At 42.2% G+C, this 16,928-nt stretch overlaps 1 protein-coding gene across 1 annotated transcript in view; it reads right to left on the reverse strand.

Annotated features, from left to right (window-relative positions):
- USP49 (ubiquitin specific peptidase 49) overlaps positions 1-16,928 on the reverse strand; it is a 37,684-nt gene that overhangs the window by 4,196 nt on the left and 16,560 nt on the right. The window contains exons 2-4 of the mRNA XM_075264292.1: positions 10,337-11,687; positions 9,629-9,833; positions 6,813-6,921 (exon numbers count right to left, since the gene is read on the reverse strand). Of these exons, the coding sequence (XP_075120393.1) occupies positions 6,813-6,921; positions 9,629-9,833; positions 10,337-11,662 (1,640 nt within the window). The 5' untranslated portion in view covers positions 11,663-11,687. The remainder of the gene's footprint in view (positions 1-6,812; positions 6,922-9,628; positions 9,834-10,336; positions 11,688-16,928) is intronic.

Raw genomic sequence — 16,928 nt, forward strand, 5'->3', positions numbered from 1 at the left:
TACACTGGTTCAGATCCGGTTCTACACTGGTTCAGATCCTTTGCCCTCCTCCCATCCCATCTCCATGGCCAGTTTGGTCCAGGAGTTGGGATGGCAGGATTTGTGGAGGATTCTGTTTCCTGAGTCTCATGTATTCTCCTGTCACTCTGCCCATAGGCACACCCTGTCCCGTATAGATTATGCATTGGTAATGTAAAAATTTGCTCCATTTTGCAATGGGTCTTTTAGTTAAGCTGAACCATGGTGAGACAGTCAGGATGCAGAGCTGCCGTATACACCCCTTTTGGCTAAAATTATTTTTACCAAATGATAGGATACCTGACCAGCTTCAGGTGTGGTCCCTTTTGTGGGAAACCAATAAAGCATACCTCAGAGGTTGTGTTAAGTCCTCCATCTCCTTTATTAAACGGGAGCCCTCATTGCTGGAGACCATCCTGGACGGCTCAATGTACCCCCCCAAGTGGCTTATGTTGCTAACCCAACTAATGAGACTAGATCCCAGTGGTTGCAGGCGGGTAGGCAATACTTACATGCGTTACATGATAAAGCCTGTAGATCCCAGTTTTTCACCAAGCAGAAATTCTAAGAACTCAACAATCAGTCGAGTAGTTTGTTGGCCTATCTGGTGCATCAGAATACGGCTTCTCCTGCCATTCTTCGGGTGCAATCAACAACGGGTGAAACCATATCTAGTAGCCAGGACATTCGAGCCAAATTTCACCAGTATTACAGTGATCTGCATCTCTCTAGGCTTAGGGTTGGTGACCGAGAGCTTGCTGCCTACCTTGATTCCATCCCCTCCCCTACCTTGTCAGATGATCAGTGTGCACTATTGAACTCCCCCTTCACTTTGGAGGAGTTAACAGAGGCATTGTCAGATATGGCAACAGGAAAGTCCCCGATGGCATTCCTGTAGAAGTTTATGCTCAGTATAAGGATGTGCATCTTCCTGTGTTGTTGAATTGCTATAAATCTGCCTTTGTGGGCTGTAGACGCCCGTCATCCTTCTACGATGCTACTATTATCCTAATGCTTACGCCAGACAAGGACCCGCTGGACTGCGGCTCGTACAGGACTATATCTTTATTAAATATAGCCTATAAACTCCAAATCAAAATGTTGGCTAACAGGCTAAACTTTGTAGTCTTAGACTAGGTCAAACAGGTTTTATGCCAGGCAAATCCACGTCCAATAACCTCAGGCGTGTCAGCCTGTAAGTACTTGGGTATTGTCATTCCTAAAGACCATAAGCAATTTCTAGATCAAAATATCTTCCCCCTTATCTCACATTTCAGGACTGAATTTCAGACTACCCTGCCTTTATCTGTAGCGGGTAGAATAAACCTTGTGAAGATGATTATTCTACCTAAACATTTTTTGGGTTTTTTTTTCATGTAGATTGTGAGCCCCATATAGGGATCACAATATACATTTTTTTCCCTATCAGTATGTCTTTGTAGAATGGGAGGAAATCCACGCAAACAAGGGGAGAACATACAAACTCCTTGTAGATGTTGTTCCTGGCAGGATTCGAACCCAGGACTCCAGCGCTACAAGGCTGCACTGCTAACTACTGAGCCACCATGTTGCCCCATAATTATTGTACCTAAACGTTTGTAAGCTCTAAGCCACTCAGCTGAGCCAGTGCCGCTCCGGTTTTTTAAACATATGGATTCCCTAATTAATTACTTTGTATGGGGCCAATCCAGATCCAAGCTGAGGCAGTCCCGCTCTGCAGCGACTAAAGCAGCTCGGTAGTGCTTCACTCCCCGACCTGTTTCTTTACTATCTGGCGGGTCAACTACGTTTCATCAAGCCTTGGCTCTCCTCGGACTCTCTTCCGGGAACCGAGGCGCATCTGTCTCACCACCTGGATTTGCGTACCCTGCGGCTGGGGTTGGAATATCCTCATCTGTTTAGGGGTAAACTTTTGCCCATTCATGCCCTGGCAGTACAGGTTTAGAGGCAGACTCGTAAGGTGTCCTCATACTCTGATACCCCAGCGGACACCCCGCTGTGGGATAATCCTGGTTTGCCTGATCTTTTGGAGTCAACCTTCCATGCCATGTTTAAGTTCTTGTTCAGTAAATGTGCAGCCCCTGTGGCAGTTCCAGTGTATCTACTAGTGACTTAGAAGGCCCAGTTTATAAGACCAAGAAAAGTGCCAAAACGCAAAAAGTTGTAATAATTTTAGTCACATATCATAAACCTCAAGTGTGTCATATGCATGTAACGGGGGGTCTCCATGAGGACTCCCTGAATGGATTACCAAACTCAGATGCGAACCAAGGGTAAAACCCATATTCAGTCATACAAAACACATATAAAATAATCAAGATGTACTGCATATACTAGAGTATAAGTTGACCCGAATATAAGCAGACCCCCCTAATTTTACCACGAAGAATGGGGAAAACTTATCGACTCCAGTATAAGCCGAGGGGGGGAAATGCATGACATTCTGTTTGTGCTCATGTTAATTCTAGTCTTCTTCAGGCCTATATGGTAACATCCAAGACGTCACGTGGTCTGGGAAATTACCATATAGATCCAAAGACTGTGGTAGTAGTAATAGCCTGTTACTGCTAGCACAGGCTTTGGGCCTGTATGGCAACAGGCTGCTACTGCTACCATAAGGCTTTGGGCCTGTATGATAATGCCCCAGACGTAATAGCCTGTGCTAGCAGTAACAGGCTATTACTACTACCACAGGCTTTGGGCCTATACGGTACTGCTAGCACAGGCTTTGGGCCTATATGGTAATATCCCAGATTACGTGACGTATGGGATATTACCATATAGGCTCGAAGCCGGCTAGAATTAACATCGGATCCCAGAGAGGGGAGTAAAACTGTATTATTTTCTCTCATCTTCCCTGGGGCTCCGATTATTATACTCGGGGGTGGGGGGGGGTGTCTTTTCAGACCCCCCCCCCCCCCACACACACGTATAATAATAGCGGCAGTGGGATCGCGGCCGGGGCTCGGGCCTACTCACTGCCAGCCTCCGCGGCCTATAGTATAAGGTAAAGTGGGGGTCGGCAGTGAGCAGGCCTGGGGAGGTTGGTAAATAGGTCGATACCTGTTGGAAATATTCCAGCAGGTAGCGGCCTAATATAAAAAACAAACACACATCAAGTTCTCATACTTACCAACCCTTGTGCTGCTGCTCCCGCCGCTGTTCTTCTTTTGCCGCGGCTGCTCCTGCATCTCAGTGTAGGGGGCGTGATGACGCCGCCTGTGATGAGACGCAGTAAGGTGCGTGTCTGAGCTAATGTGGCCACGTCAACCGGCATGTGATGTAGCCGGGGGAGGGGGCCGGGACTAAAGCGGAGGCCCGCTGCAGCAGAGTCAATACGATCGAGTCAATTACCGTATTGACTCAAGTGGTAATTGAACTGGTCCGCAGTGAAAGACATCTGTGGGAGGCTGCTGGAACAGCGTCTCCAGGGCCACCTTAACATGTTTCCAAGGCAGAGAAGATGCTCTGGAAACATCTTGGGGCGGTCCCGGAGACAGAGTTGCCTCACCACTCACCTATCGGCGGCAGCACCGTTTCAGCGGCCTCCCACAGAAGTCTTTCACTGCGGACCAGTCATGTTACATTTTCAATTACCGTATTGACGCGAGTATAAGCCGAGGCGCACTTTTTAGCACAAAAACTGTGCTGAAAAACTCGGCTTATTCGGTACACATTTAATATGGACTGTCAACATCAACTACAAGAACTTGTACTCTCAAAAGCACTAATACAGAAAGCTAGCAAGATATTGCTGTTATTCACTATTATTTTAAAAATCTATACTGCACATAGCAAACTAACACATATATATATATATATATATATATATATATATATATATTTTTTTTTTTTTTTATAGGTGTCAAAGAAATGTGGCAACCAATATTGTGAATTGAATTAAAAAGGAGCTCACATGAGAATATAATTTTCTATCCCCCTATATAAATTGTGGAAACTTACAGATTGTCATTTTAAAGATGCAATTCTCTTCTTTAGATTTAGGGGAAGAATAAAAGGGATGGCAAGTTGTGTCCAATTAGGTATGGCTGGTTATGAGAATTATAACGCAGGGATGGGTTTGCGCCATGTTTTTTTTAATGTAGATAAACCTACTATTTTACATTTTGATCCCACAAATTTCAGGAGAGGGGAGTTTATTATTCTATACACAACAGTGATACAGTGTAACTTATTAAATACAATTTGACCCCCCCCTCCCAAAAAAAAAAACAACTAATAATTTAAAGTGGCTGCAACAGGAAAGGGGTAACATATCCTTAAAAAAGTAATCACAGGGTCAGAGCAAAAGAAAAAATATGTAAAACTTAACTTTTAATAAATGAGATAAAATCTGCAACCTATAGTGTGAACATCTGCCTTAGATAGCATTAGATACATACGGTCTATTGAGTCAGTATCTTAATGGGACACCAGGGGTAATTATCTCCCTGACATATATATTTGACCACATCTTTCTGTATATTAAGTTATCCAAATCAGGAATCTGTACAAAACGGGAAGGATGCGTGGAAGTGACCTGTGTATGAATTATTATTTATTTATATAGCACCATTAATTCCATGGAGCTTTACATTTGGGGGTTACATACAACACACAAAATATACAGGTAGATATAATACTAACAATGACCGACTGGCACAGTGGGGTAGAGGGCCCTGCCCGCGAGGGCTTACAATCTATGAGGGAAGAGGGATAGATACAGAAGGAGAGGGAGAGACTGTACATATGGTGGTGTGGTGATAGTGTTATTGGAGGTTGTAGGCCTTCCTGAATAGGTGAGTCTTCAGGGCCTTCTTGAAGCCTGTAATTGTGGGGGTCAGTCTTATGTGTCTTGGTAAGGAGTTCCAGAGTATGGGGGATACACGGCAGAAAGCTTGGAGACGGTTGTGTGAGGAGCGGATAAGAACAGAGCGGACAAGGAGGTGTGTGTGGGCAGGTAACAGGAGATTAGGTCGGAGATATATGGAGGGACAGGTTGTGAATGGCTTTGTATGTTAACATTAGTAGCTTGAACTCCATTCCCTGGGCAACGGGTAGCCATTGAAGGCACTGGCAGAGGGGAGCAGCCAATAAAGAATGGGGGGAGAGGTGTATTACGTGAGCATCACAGTTTAAGGTGGACTGGAGGGGGGGTGAGGGTGTTTTCTGGAAGTCAATGGAGAAGGGTGTTGCAGTAATCTAACCGGGAGAGTACAAGGGCATGGACTAGCATTTTAGCAGATTCTGGGGTGAGGAAGGAGCGGATTCGATGGATGTTCTTGAGCTGGAGGCGGCAGGAAACGTTGAGGGTTTGAACGTGCAACTTGAAGGATAGGTCGGAGTTCAGGGTTATCCCAAGGCATAAGACCCGTGGGACAGGGGTAAGAGTGGTTCCGTTAACTTTGATAGATGGGTCAGGTAGAGGGGCTGTACGGGGTGGGGCGAAGATGATGGACTCTGTTTTCTCCAAGTTGAGTTTGAGAAAGCGGGAGGAGAGAAAGGAGGCTACGGCCACTAAACAATCTGGAACTCTGGCCAACAGAGAGGTAATGTCTTGTCCAAAGAGATACATTTGGGTGTCATCAGATTAACAATGCTATTGAAAACCATGAGATTCTATGAGTTGGCCCAGGCCGAGGGTGTAGATGGAGAACAGGAGGGGCTGAGGACGAGCCTTGGGGGACACCTACAGAAAGAGGGCAGGGTGAGGAGGTGGTGTGCGAGTGGGAGATGCTGAATGTGCTGTTGGTGAGGTATTAGGAGATCCAAGAAAGGGCCAGGTCTGAGATACCAAGGGATGAGAGAGTTTCTAACAAGAGGGAGTGGTCAACTGTGTCACAGGTAGAGGAGAGGTGAAAGAGGAGAAGGACAGAGTAGTGACATTTGGCTTTGGCGGTTATAAGGTCTTTAGCGACTTTGGTTAGGGTGGTTTCAGTGGAGTGACGGAGTCTGAAGCCTGACTGAAGAGTGTCAAAGAGCAGGTTGGACAAGAGACAGGTGGATAGCTCGGAGTGGACATGAATGAAAACAGTTGTCACTTCACTAAACCCGGATTCATATTCCGGTCATTCATCTCAGGTATAAACCTATGCATTGGGCTCCTACTAGTATAGAGTCTTGTGGTACAAGATCGCCAAATATGTTAGTATACTATGGTCCCTGGGTAAAATGTCAGACCATAACGACATCACTAAGTAGAACTGACAGATGTCCTAGATTTAACATCTGCCGCTCCACCATTGCAGTATTCTTTCCCACTAAGATACTGACCCAATAAACCGCATATACTTTATAATTCTATCTAAAGATAGATGCTCACACTATAGGTTGAAGATTTTATCTCATTATTTATTATTTTAAAAAAAAAGTTACGTTTTACATATTTTTTCTTTTGCTCTGACCATTCACTTCTGTGAGTTCTATTTTATTTGTCAGGTGGCTATACACCCTCTGTGATTTGAATCCTTAAAAAAAAGTATGTCCATGTTTTTGTTAGCTAAACCTGAAAATGCGGGCAAGATCAGCTGACTAGTTTATGTATGGGCACCTTCTACCTCTTAGAAAGCGGGAGCAACCATGTTGGAGTTCAACAATGCCATCATTTTCCCCTTGGCTAAGGCTAACAACAGCTAACACATCTTATCGCCACAAAGAAAGTCCAAGTATCCAAGTTCAAAAAACAGTGCTCACACTACAGGAGATATTTAGACCAAGGTAATATGAAACATGCTCCTGTAATTCCTGCAAAAGCATATGAGCATATTAAAGACATGTGAAGAGCGTTATCTTACCTGAACCGCTTAAGGTGCAGCCGCAAGACCTGAGGTAGTCTGAATATCATAAGCTGTTTCTTGGCCTCACTCAGCACAAGGGGCTTTGGGGAGGATTTCCGCCTCCGCCCTGCAGCATAAATAAAAGTTCCCATTAAGACAATACGGTATTGATCAGAGATGTAGTAAACCAGGAATATTGTGTGCTTCCCAGATATGTACAGTCATTGCCAGACTGGAGACTGGTTTACACAATGTTTGCTGCTACAGCATAATTAGTCAGAAGTACAATTATAAGCATTTCAGAAGTTTTTCGACTTTTGGCAAAGACTATAATTTAACTGCAATATTTATTGTTGACCCCAAGTGTTCAGTTTTTTCTGTAATTTCTCCTGGCCAAAACCTGACTGATGACAATGCCTGGAGCATGGAGTTTATCATTTCTGTGTTTTGTTAATCCACAGTTTCACATGGGGAACATGGTCATGAACACAGCATTTAATGTTTTGTTCACTGAGCCACTTAGTTATCACTTTTGCCTTACGATATGGCAATCCATCATCGCTCACCAATTTTCTACAGGATTGTTGGGAGAAGTTGCTCTTTGAAGATGTTTAGATACCATTTGTGTGCTTATGAAAAATAATTATTAAGCTCACTTAATTGAAAATTATAAAATAATTTGTTATAAACAACTGCTTATGAATACTGCAATACCCCATATGTTGTTATAATCTGCTGTATGGGTATATGACAGGGCTTGGATTAGAAAGGGCACCATTTGGCTTTTGGATTGCAGATTTTGCGGGAATAGTTTTTAGGTGCCATGTTGCATTTCCAGAGCCCCTGAAGTACCAGTACATGGAATTTCTCAAGGGGTATTATTAGCTTGAGCCCAATAGAGCTTCCCAAAAATTAATGTACACAGTGACAATTGAAATTTTGAAAGAAATATGCCATTTCAGTGCCTTTTATGTTATACTCACTTTGTGTCATTTGAAACATGCACTCTTAAAAAGTATTGAGTGGGTTATCCTGGGTACAAAATTTGTATGTGGGTAGAAATTGCTGTTTGGGTACACAGCAGGGCTCAGGCAAGAAAGGAGCACTGCGCTTTCTAGCATTTGGAGAGTAGATTTAAATGAATTTGTAGGGGCAATTTTATGGTTTCTGAAAAAAAATAAATGACATGGTGTCCAAAAATCTAAATCTGTGCTCCAAAAGCACATAGCGCTCCTTAAAATATGTGCCCTATGTGCCCAAATAGTAGATGACACTCACATGAATGACACTGGTGTAGGATAACGAGGATAACTTACTTAAGGTCACATGTGGGTATAACCTGCTGTTTGGGCACAGCATGGAAGGAGCGCTATATTGGATTTTAGATCACAGCTTGGTTTTTTGGACATCATGCCTCTTTTGCAAAAGTCAACTTTTGAAATAAATCTACTTTGAATTGTGTCCATTACTTGGCTCGCTGCCTGTACAGTAGCCAGTATAACCAATGTCACACCCTGAAAGAAAAAAATCTTATGTAGAGATTTTTATTTATTTTGCTTACTTATATAGTACTATCATATTCCGCAGCGCTTTACAGACAGTACCACTACTGTGCCATATAGGGCTCACAATCTACTTTCCCTATCAGTTTGTCTTTGGAGTGTTAGAATTAGCCAGTACTAAGCCAAAAGTAGATAATGGTCATTGACAGATTGAAATAATTATTGTTTAGGAAAAAACGCTTCTGTAAAGTGTCGCAGCCTTGGTTGGAATATTCTGCAATGGTGTCATGATCATATACAAGTACGAGACACACTGAGCTCTCTCCATACACGACTGATGCCAGTTGTATATTGCAGCCAGCATCCGCTGCTGTTAACACTTTAGATGCTGCGGTCCCGTTTAAACAGCGGCATCTAAAGTGCACAAGCATTCCCATCTTTTACCAGTCGACACTCTCTGGAACGTCATCAGAAAACGGTGATCACTTGCCATGACAGCCGGGAACCTATTGAAGTCTCCCAGGCTTGTCATTACCATAGTTCCATTACAGTGGCTATAGGCAGTAATTGACTTTACAAAACACTGCAATACATTAGTATTTCAGTATATAGTATGACAGACCATCCTTTCCCTAGATCACATATAAAAAAAAACAAAACAAAATAACACTTTAGGTATCCGTGTGCTCAAAAAGCTCAACGAAGTATTAAAACATAAGAATATTTATCCCATACACGCCACTCAAAAAGGAGGACTCAAGATTCTTGTGATCACTGGTGACCCCAATGGTCAGACCCCCACCAAAAATTTATTCCATATCCATTCAAGTTTGTGATTGTTGTGACCCATAATCTAATGTGTTGGTATAAGCCCTGATGCACACAATTGTGTATATAGTCATTTTAGACAAACAATGACCTATTCATTTGTATAGCCCCATACGCATGATGGTGCATTATCACAGACCCATGAGCCCAGAGCAAGACTCAAGGCACACCCCATTCACCAAGAGCAGTGAATGGGGCCATTGAAGTATGGCCAGCACACTGAAGTCACCCATGGACCAGGCTGATGCATTGGTCAAGTGTATGAGGCGTAATAGCTCTCAAGTGCTCTTCTGTCAATCATGCGTTCTCTAGTATACTTGTCTGATAAGGGGCTTCTGTACTGAAAACACAAAACACAATGTAGACTTATATACAATATAGGTTAGTTGAGTGACACACTACTGTTTGGTTTACATGCTGACTGATTACAAAAGCTGTCAGTTTTACAAAGAAAATAATCACTGGCTAAGAAACAATTATAAAAAAGTATTAGATGCCACTCACTGTTACACTGGTCACAAGCATAGATTCTTCCTTCCAGCGCCTCAGTTTCTGTAAACTTGGCCAGCATTTCTGTAAGAGTGCACTCAGTAGTAGTGACTGGAGTAATTCCCTTTTCCAGACTATGATAACGCTCTGGAAATTCTAAAGACAAGTCCCAGAAAGGTTCCACTGTATCAGACTTATAACTACAAGTCAAACATGTAACCTGCAAACATAATAAAATATTGGTAATAAATTGCAACAAGTAAACAAAAAAAAAAATAAAATATATATATATATATATATATATATTATTGAGAGTCTAGAAAATATATTTTTTTGCGAAGTATACAGATATTAAATGTCAATGATTTAGAATTTGTAAGCACAGATTTAGGATTTTCCTTGAGCTATTTACTTCACCTCACAATGGTCAGTATTTTGCACAGGTATATAATACAGGATTTTAAAAAATTATATTATATAAATAAATAATCAAGAGGAATTAATAAGACGGCTGCTTTGCTTTGGGTCCTGACAAAAAACAACTCCAAAATGTTTTGGTTTTTTTTTTCCCCCAAAATGTTTCTATCCCCAGAATCACACTGATCCATAGAATAACGTTATGAGATTTTGAAGTCAAAAATTGAAGTAAAAAAAAAATGCATGCGGCAGGAAGGGGTTAAAACAGCTAACATATTTGCTATGCAACACAACAGTCCATCTTACCTGACTGAGCAGTTGTCCATGGAATATTGTATTTACTACCTTCAGCACCTGTTTGGTAAGCTTTCTCTGGGAGATAGGAATAAGTATTCTGTGCTTGCTGCCTTCAGACTCCAGTTCCTGCTGCACTTTGTCCAGCAGCTCACAAAGAAACTCCTGGGCATCTTGTTGGTCATAACCTCTGAAAGCTGGGATTAGACTCCAAACAGAATGTAACATGGCAAAGGGCGAAACCAGCGCCCACTTCCCTGACCACATTACACGAAAGAGGGTGTGCAGTTCATGGCAAAGGGACAGTTGTTTGGTGCTGGGTTCCTTGGCTTGAATTAGCTCCAGGCTTTTTTTAATTGATGACCCCCCACCATTTAATCCAAGGCCCCCAGATGGGTATCCCGAACCAATGTTACCCGTACGGTGCTTGCCATTGGTGCCTTTATTTGTTAAAAGTTCTTCTTTCTCACAGGGATCCAGGGTGAGGAAGCATTCCCTGAACTTCTGCAGGTGACTGAGCACTTGCAGTATAGAGTTCATATAGCAGGTGTTTCCAAGGTTGCGAAGCCCTGTCACTCCGGGAGTCACAGTAGGCTTGATTGAGTATAGCTGGTTAAAGCGTCTTTGAGCTTCTTTCCTTGAAGCAGAACTGCTGGTTGTCATGTCCCTGAATTTACGAGGAATAAGGCTATCCCTGTGTGTATGTGACAGTAGACGGGCACTTTTCCTGGGGGGAGTGTTCGCAAGTTCTTCTAGAAGACGCCGTTTTACTTCCAGTCTCCTTAATCTAGCCTCTTCTTTCTTCTTCTCAAGCTCTGCTTGCTGTTTCTTTTCTTCTAATTTCAGCTGTCCCCTAGAAGATTTTTCAAACCAAAGTCGTAGTGCCTTTGCTAGCAAAGTTTGGCGTCTATGACGTAATGCTGTAAGCATCAATGGCTGCCCTTGTGATGACCTGTGGCATCCAGACCCTTCACTAGCTGCGGTTTGTGATCTTAAGCTTCTTCGACTTGATGCTTCCTGCTTTTGACTGCGCACAGCAGAAAGTGCACTTCTCAGTAGCTTTAAGTCACCCTCTGGGTTATCATTTAATACATAGTCCTGGCACAAATAGCAGAAAACATAAAGCTCATGCACCTCCATAACCAAGGGGTGTCTACTTTCCTGAAAGTGGCGCAAGGCATGTTCTTCAATATAACGCCCACAAGCCACATGTGAACACTTAAGACAAGCCCACACAGATTCTCTTGTATCACAGTCCACACAGCGCCATTTCTGTGGATTTAGTATGGAGTGGTCCTGTGCCAAGCGTAGACGTCCGACGTGTTTACATCGATCCATGTCTTACAAGATCCTATTGGGTACTCTATTAAAACAGAGAAAAAAAGTTAATACATTAATATACATTATACACAAATGCCCATGATTGTAGGTTCATACTATCGTCACTGTAGGAGAGCAACTAACAGATGCAGTCACAGACCCCTCTGGGGCGTTCGTCTGCATTCACTCCAATGTAAAAATCATGGTAGAAGCTTTCTTGCATTAAGTTTTTTTTAAAAGTGCATTCAGGCTTTCAACAGTTTCAAAAGACAATATGCATGATGGTATATTGTGTGTCTGTCAAGTTTATTACATTAGAGTCTGCCACAATTAAAGAGATATTCCCATCTCAAGGATCCTAAGCTGCTGGTTTATGCAAATTCAAGAGTTTTCCTAAATACATTGCTTTAGAAATGTTGCTTTGTTTGCTTACTATGTTAAATTATTCCCCTATTGTTTACACATTGTTAAAACACCTAACCTGCTATCTGATACCAGGTCGAATGACATGCTTACTGCTCTCTGGGGGCTGAATTATTTTTTTTTTATTAAAGGGGTTTTCCCATATCAGTGTTTCAGAAGCTCTGCCTGCAGTCTGTTCTTCTCGCATCCTGTATTTTTTCCCCCTCCTCGCTCTTGCTGAACAGGACAAACTGCAATTAGCTGAACGATTGTCCTGCTGGCAAGAGCAGCGAGTGACATCACTTTTCCTACAGGTCCATGGTTATAGCAATGCTGTGTAAAGAATGGGAGGAATAAGATCACATAGAAGGCAAACAAAGCAGTATTTCTAAAGCAATATAATTAGGAAGAGTCTTCAATTTACATCAGCTACCAATACACATAGGATCCTTGAAATGGGAAAAACCCTATAAGTTCAGAGAAATTAAAGTTGTTGTTTTTTTTTCGATGGTCACATTGTACAAACTGGTATTTTTAAAATTTCTGGTGATGAAAATAAGAGGGTTTGTTTTTTTAATTTTTTTTTTCCCTTCGACCGCTTTTTACTTATATACTTATATACTATATACATCAAGTTGCCTAAAATCATTGTTTTCCTTATTTTATTCATGTCTATTTCTTGCATAATAACACTGCCCACAGATGACGGTATCAACTTTTCTCAAAGTAGATCCTTATTTTAAAAGGGATTTTCCCTAATGTAGCTTAATTTTTTTAAAAAAATATTAGAAATAGACCATCTCCCACCGAAAAAAAAAAGAAAACGTCCCATTTCGCTGTTTCTGGGGACAGGAAGCCACCAGTACTCCTCTCTCCCCCTCACACTCACCAATGCTCACCGCTCACTTCCTCACTGGCCATCGCTTCCTTCAAATGTATGCCAGAGCCGGCGCCTGCGCAACAGAACGCCTGCAGAAACAAAAAGAATCAGTGTTTTATTGCACATGCGTGGCTTCTGCCCGGCGTTCTATTGTTCAGGCGCCAGTTCAGGATCCCAGGTGAAGAGGCAAAAGAGGGGACAGCAGCACCTGAAAGTCATCTCTAGGATAACAAGACAGATAAGTATGATGGGTTGGGGGACAGAGTTAGTTAGCTAGGTAGGGCTAGTAGTCCATGGGCTAGCTAGGGAAACTGGTTGTGAGGGAGGAAGTGAGAGGGGGATCTGAGTGAACTGCAATGCATCATGGTAGATGTAGGCTAAGACAGCAGGAAGCTACACATGTAAACAAATGCAGAGGACACCAGAGAACGCCAGAAAATCACTCAAAACACTGCTAAAGGTATTTGGGTGCACTTAGTGCTATTGATTAATAGCAGACCTTTTTTAAAAAATATTTTTTTTGCCTGGAAAACCTCTTTAAACTTCAAATAATTAAAAAAAAAAATATTGGTTAACCCTTAAAGTAGACACTAATCTTCTGTTAAGAGGAGCATAACAAAGGAGAGGTAGACCGCAAAATAATGACTATAATGGGGGGTCATCATTTTAAAACTGAAATTGGTGGAGTAAAAGGACTTTTGTGCAGGATTTTTCCACCACTGATTTTCAGGCGGACACTGCAACTAAGTATCTGGCGCAGATATCAACAAAGCCTTATATACTTGAATGCTTCATTGCACGACTTTGTAGCCGATGACACAGATTCATCACATTCACTTATATAAATTACATAAGTGAATCCTTATATAAATAGGCGACAGTGGAACATCTAAAACGGACACTGAAACATAAACAGCATAACACTGAGAAGATAAAATGTCTACTCTTGAACAGATGGCTGGATTCACTGAGACTAGCGGATTAACCCCACACATAGACTGGATTATTAAACTAACAGCTTGTCCACAAAAATTAATGAATTGATTAGATCTTTACACATGGTGAAAGATTCACTGGCCCAGATTTACTAATAGTTAGACAGTGCAAACTTAGACAGGCAGTCTTAAAATACGCCAGATTTATCACACCAGCTGGCGGGTGTATTTTAGACTGTTTAGTCCATGTTTATACTACCTTTAGTTGGCTTACTTTGAGACAGAATTTTATGACAATCCACATGTCTAGCAAGTAGAAAAATTTTAGGAAAAACTATATGCACCACATTGTGACAAAGATGCTCCACATTTATATCTAGTAGTAACCAAAATAGTAAATCTGGAACAGAGAAAATTGCAAAATAACCAAAGTTTCCAGCTCCCTTAATCAGAGTGAACTTGCGGACATTGATTATTTCAATTATTTTGCACCCATATTATCCAGTCTCACACTGAAAATGGCTAAAGGATATGGGCACTAAGTGTACACTATCCAATGTGAATAGCAAAAATAAAATTTCAGTAGGATGGCATATAAATGGAGAGTGTAACATGTAAAAAGTGGAGTGTCCTAAAATGACTGTCTAAAGATAATTGTAGGTTACAATCTGTTACAACTAAAATAGTTTGGTCAACCAGGTAACCATCAAAAAAATAGGTTAGGTTAGCGGTGGTGATTCTATCATCAGGAAACTGTTCCTGCAGCCAAGTTTAGAATCAGGGAAATGCTGATGTAGTTAGAAGCTTCCCTAAAGCTATCAAATTGGTTAAGTTTAAGGTCAGTTCACACGGAGGAATTTGCCGCGAATTTGGGGGCGGATTCCGCCCCCGAAACATTAGCAGATTCCTCCTGAATCTACCTCCCATTGTTTCCAATGGGAGGCAGAGATCGCAGCAGAAAGCGGAAAAAAGAAGCATCCTGCTTGATCTTGTCGCGGAGTACGCAGGTTGAGACTCCCTCCTGATTAGGCCTATTCATCCGGGCCTATTCAGAAGCGGGATGCCACGATGGAATGCTGTGTCACAGCATCGACATCCCATCGTGGCTAGCTGCGCAAAAAAGCCGGCGGCAGAAAATAAAGAATTTCCTCTTCCGTGTGATCTGACTCTTAATGCCAGAAGTGTCTGCAAAAAAAAAAAAAAAAAATACCTGTCTCAACTCCCCCCGCCCAACTACTTAGTCTAGGTAGCTGCTTATTTCAGCATAGTTAAAAAAAAAAAAAAAAAAGGAAACGTTAGGCCCAATTCCCACGGAGTAGCACGCCGCTCATTTAGACACGTATACATGTGTCAGAGCGAGGTGCTTCAAAACAGATCCCATTGACTTCAATGGGTGCCAGCTTACGCACGCTACACATTGAAATCAATGGGAGGCTTTATATCCCATTGATTTCAATGTGTAGCACGCGTAAGACTGGCACCCATTGAAGTCAATGGGATCTGTTTTGAAGCACCTCGCTCTGACACATGTATACGTGTCTAAATGAGCGGTGCGTTACTCCGTGGGAACGGGGCCTTAGGGAAGAATGCTTTTATATACTTTTCTAGTCTAATTTTGGGGGTTTATAGTGTGTGATGTTTATGCCCTCCTCATGGCCACAGATATATGTCCAGAAGGGAGGAAACCCTATAGCGGAGGATTACCACCACCCCTCCCCCTCAATGGCAAATTATTTGGTGTGAGCTTTCGAGAAGTGTGGTAGAAGACTGTTATGTCTCCTGCTCTCCTTTACTCTCTGAATCATGTGATTCCTGCCACTTGTTGGAGATGCACCTCAGCCCCAGCCATGGCTAATCTTTTTCTCCAGCCAGTGCCATCAGATCCTTTTCTCCACATAGTCAACTTGCCACCAATGTAGATGGGCAAGAAATTGGCTAAGGCTGGGTTGACATCTGCATCTGATATCTGTCCGCTTGCAAACAGTTTTAAGAGAGAAACGGTTTGGTAGCAAAAGAAATATTCCAAACAGTTACACAGTGGATACCCATATCCAATTTTTTTTTTTTTTTTTTTAGACGAAATCGTCAAAAAAAACAAACACATAAAAAAAAAAAAACAAAAAAAAACAGTCAAGCTGGATTATTTTGGGTCACCGTTGGCCCATCAGCCACCCTGTGCAGACTCACTGTGCTCCCCCCCCCCCTCCTTTTTGGATTGCCCAATCAGGCAGTTTTCACAGTGCATTCACCTCACTGGATAAATGTTCTTAATAACTGTGGCTTTCATCTTCATCTAAAACAGCAACATCTAAGTCTCATTGCCCTGCCTTCCCTGCTGACACTCCCACTCACGTAGGGCTGGGTGATTATCGCATATATGAAAATAACTATTCATTTTACCTTGATTACAATTAATGAATGATTATTTTAGGACATGTCCTCTTTACAAATTGTACAGTGCTGTGTAATATGTTGGCGCTATTTTATATACCACAACATGCTGAATTTTGGTTTTGGTTATTCACATATCAGCAATCCTGATTAAATAATATAAGACAGTGTATAGTTACTGACTTTACCTTTAGCCAATGGAGGTGTGAGACTTAAAGAGGACCTTTCACCACCTGGGGCACATGCGGTTTTATATACTGCTAGAAAGCCAACAGTGCGCTGAATTCAGCACACTGTTGAATTTCACGACCTGTGTCCTGGGTGAAGAGCTATCGGTCCCAGTACCGTATCTATTCACAGTCAGAAGGGCGTTCCTGACAGTCTGTTTAAGTGCCCTCTTCATCTACCCCCAGTTTCATGTCCCCCCCTCCATTTCTCCCTTAGTTTCATATCCCCCCCTTCATTTGCCCCATTTGATGTCCCCCCCCCCCCCCCAGTTTCATGTCCCCCTCCATCTGCCATCTCTGCCTTAGTATAACATTCCCCTTCCATCTCTGCCCCTAGGAGACACACACATACAGACACACACACACACTCTCCACCCTGCATCTCACATTGCCCTCTCAGTACCTTATGACACACACCACATGTCTCCATCTTCTTGCACTGTCCTGCA

Source organism: Leptodactylus fuscus, chromosome 2, assembly GCF_031893055.1.
Source record: "Leptodactylus fuscus isolate aLepFus1 chromosome 2, aLepFus1.hap2, whole genome shotgun sequence".
Taxonomy (NCBI): Eukaryota; Metazoa; Chordata; class Amphibia; order Anura; family Leptodactylidae; genus Leptodactylus; species Leptodactylus fuscus.